General features: G+C 34.4%; 1 protein-coding gene across 1 annotated transcript; it reads left to right on the top strand.

Annotated features, from left to right (window-relative positions):
- Nucleotides 1-235: 235 nt before the first annotated feature.
- Nucleotides 236-1927, top strand: LOC129572126 (uncharacterized). The gene is made up of 5 exons (XM_055452045.1): nt 236-316; nt 1180-1222; nt 1338-1391; nt 1466-1564; nt 1815-1927. Exons 1-5 carry the CDS (start codon nt 236-238, stop codon nt 1925-1927), a joined length of 390 nt encoding a protein of 129 aa, XP_055308020.1.
- The last annotated feature ends 1431 nt before the right edge of the window (nt 1928-3358 follow it).

The following is a 3358-nucleotide window of genomic DNA, read 5'->3' as shown; positions in this document are numbered from 1 at the left end:
ATTTATTTTCGTGTGTACATTCATTGAAATTAAAAAATAGTTAAGCAGCTGTCTCTTTCTCTATGGAAAGTGTTATCAAGTACGGCTATGGTTTCGTATGAGATTCGCTTGAGATTTTTTTGGGAATGCGTAGATTTGTGTCAATGCCAGCGTTTTTACTTTATTCAGTGATGAAAAGTAAATACGATACCGTATATTCTTGCATTGACTAACACTGTAGCTTCTGCAATTGTTCATGAACAAACCAACGCAACCATGGTACGTAGGCCTGGATGTAACGCAAAGGCATGAGTCATATCGTTTGATCATTCAGCGTGTAAGTGATGGTTGAAACGGAATGTGTTCTATGCATACCGCAAAGATGTAAACATATCCATATTCAGATAGCTTTGTCAATTGTACACCACTCAACGTTTCAATGGTGAAAAATATTTACTTTTTGAATATTTACATTGAATTTGCAGTTAAATGTTCATGATCCAATTGGATTATTTTTCAAACCATAGTGAAGGTAGTGAAGGACTGAATGTAAACATCTAGCATTTTCGATGCGATCCATATGATGTGGAACGCAGAATTATCCACACGTGCACAGGCGGAATTGTAATTCCATCAATTGTTTGAAATTGTTTTCTTGAAAAATGTGTGCGATAATATTTTGTGAGCTCTAATTGGAATGGTCTTTGTATATGGATTGAATTATACCATTAATGTATTGCTGATGTGACCATACTTGAAAAGTATATAAGCAGATGCGTTCGATTCGTTTGTCAATCAAACAGTTCGTCAATTTTCTTCAATTGACACGTTTACAGTACACTTTTATAGTTCGAAGCTGGAAAAACGCTGCGTCAAAGATCTTTCACACTGCTGCTCGTTGCCTTGGTGGCATTGGAGGTGAGACAACAATTTTGGTCTGAAATTTGTAATTTTAATGTTGTTCGGAATTTTTTTCACTTGTAAATTTTGGACCGATTGTGGACAATTTGTCATAATTTTTCCGAAACTCATTTCATTAATGAAAAATTTTCCATTTCAAAGTTTTTCAATTAAAAAAAATCTTCCACTACAAAAATAATGTCCATCGGAAATTTTTACTCGAATGAAAAACAGTTGAAAACCATTACAATCTCATCCATTGTTCCATTCCAATTTAATCACTTTGTTTCATTTCCACAGTTCCTGATCGTTCATGCGAGTGGAGCACCATCTCGGGGAAACGGTAAGATTGAAGCTCCATTTCTTTATCAAGTTTCATTCACACAGCACACTGCGTCACTGTACGCAACATTTTTTTTCGATTCACTTCACTGATCTTCTAATTTTTCAACTTTTAGTAAACGAAAAAGTCTTAAATGGAGAGACAGCTCTGCATAGAGCTGCTGTGACTGGTAATTTGGAGTATTTATGTTTTTTTTAAAAATGTTTTGTTCAATCTACTTCATTGGTCTGCATTATTTTTCAGGTAATGTGAAGGAAGCTCAAAAACTCATCGATCAAGGAGCCGAAGTTAATATTGAAAGTGTTTTGAACGAAACACCCCTTCATTATGCCGCTTCCAATGGTAATGTTGAATATTGATTTTCATTGAATAAAAGATTGATTTGATCTCTTTTTCCATCGATCTGTGTTATTTCTCAGGTCACAAGAATGTTGCTGAACTTCTACTCAGTAAAGGAGCCAATGTTAATAGTGAAAATGATATGAAAGAGACACCTCTTCATTTAGCTGCTCAGAATGGTAATAGTTGGATACTTGTCTTTACCAAAAGAAGAATGATTTGATCTTTTTCATCCATTTAAATTATTTTTTAGGTCATAGGAGTGTCGCTGAATTTCTCATCCGTAAAGGAGCCAATACTTGTATTAAAAATAATGCGAATCTTACACCTCTTCAAGTAGCTGTTAACAATGGTAAAGCTGACTAAATAAGCTATCGCTTTGATCTTTTCCATTGATCTGTATTATTTTTAGGTAGCAATAAGGTCGCCAAACTTTTTATCGGTAAAGGAAACAAAATTAATATTGCAGAGCAATTGGAATAGATTCAATTGCCTACTAACAATGGTAATGTTGCATATTTTTTTCACAAAATAAGAAATTGGTTTGATCTTTTTGATCGATGTGTATTTTTCAGATGACGAATAGCTGAACCAATTTAGCTGAATAATCGGATGATTACCTTCGATTCCCCTTTTCGATTGTAGTGCAGAATTAATTTCAAAAGAATTTTTTGTCCATCTATGACCATACCAACCAATATTGTTGCTTTGTTCGACCATCGATAATTATCTGTCAAAAACAGCTCAAGTTATTTGTCTTTTTAATTGCTTACGGTATAGGTATAGGTATTGGTATGGAGTAGTATTTTTTTTTAATTTTTGTGACCTTAACGTGCATCCGGGCTAAATTTGAACGCGATTTGTATGCCGTAGGCAAAACCCAAGAACGAAAATATATTATACAGAATAAATGATAAAAAATAATTTAAATTTCAATCTGGTTTGAACAGTGTTGGTTGCTCTTGTTCACTTTCAAGTGAAGGAAGAATTTGGCTCAGTCTAGAGTATAGAGTCTACGCGGATGGGTTCGATTTTTCTTGATACAGCGTCAGACAATTCTTTTTCTTGATTATAATGCATACAAAATCCCACTTCATATATATAGAGCACCAACTTCACCCCATTTCATTTTCTAAACAATATGTGTACAAATTTGGAGACACTAAATTGTTGGTCTTCTCAAACTATACAACTTTGCAAAAGACAATTATCGTTAATCAGTAAATGAATTATTAGAAGATTTGCCCACTGCTTGAACACCTACTCTATCTTACTCACACAAATACAAATACTTTTTCCAGCCTCTCTGATCGTCTGTACAAATAGATAGGAAACGTCAAACAAGAACAATAAAGCGGCACCTGGCGACTGGTTGGAGAAATAGAGAATCATGCACATAGTTTGCTGTACAAGTATGCGTCTGTGTTAGTTCAAACGTTGAAAGTATGACACATTGCACTTAGTCCCCAGGTGCCGCTGTATTGTTTACTATTTTCATGATCAGAAAGGTTGACTTTTTCCAATATAAAGTCTGTGAAACATACAATACTCTCAATGTCACCCATAGATAAAGGTTGTGTTGGTGTAAAATGCGACAGTGGCAGAATTTTTGTTTTTGTTTTATGTATCCCAGATTTTAGGTTCTTATTTTCGTGTGTACATTCATTGAAATTAAAAAATAGTTGAGAAGCTGTCTCTTTCTCTATGGAAAGTGTTATCAAGTACGGCTATGGTTTCGTATGGGATTCGCTTAAGAATTTTTTTAGGAATGCGTAGATTTGTGTCAATGCCAGCGTT

The sequence above is a fragment of the Sitodiplosis mosellana genome, unplaced genomic scaffold, assembly GCF_009176505.1.
Source record: "Sitodiplosis mosellana isolate CC-2019 unplaced genomic scaffold, AAFC_SMos_1.0 Smas_scaffold_4230, whole genome shotgun sequence".
In the NCBI taxonomy this organism is placed as follows: Eukaryota; Metazoa; Arthropoda; class Insecta; order Diptera; family Cecidomyiidae; genus Sitodiplosis; species Sitodiplosis mosellana.
This window is presented reverse-complemented; position numbering and strand designations above follow the sequence as displayed.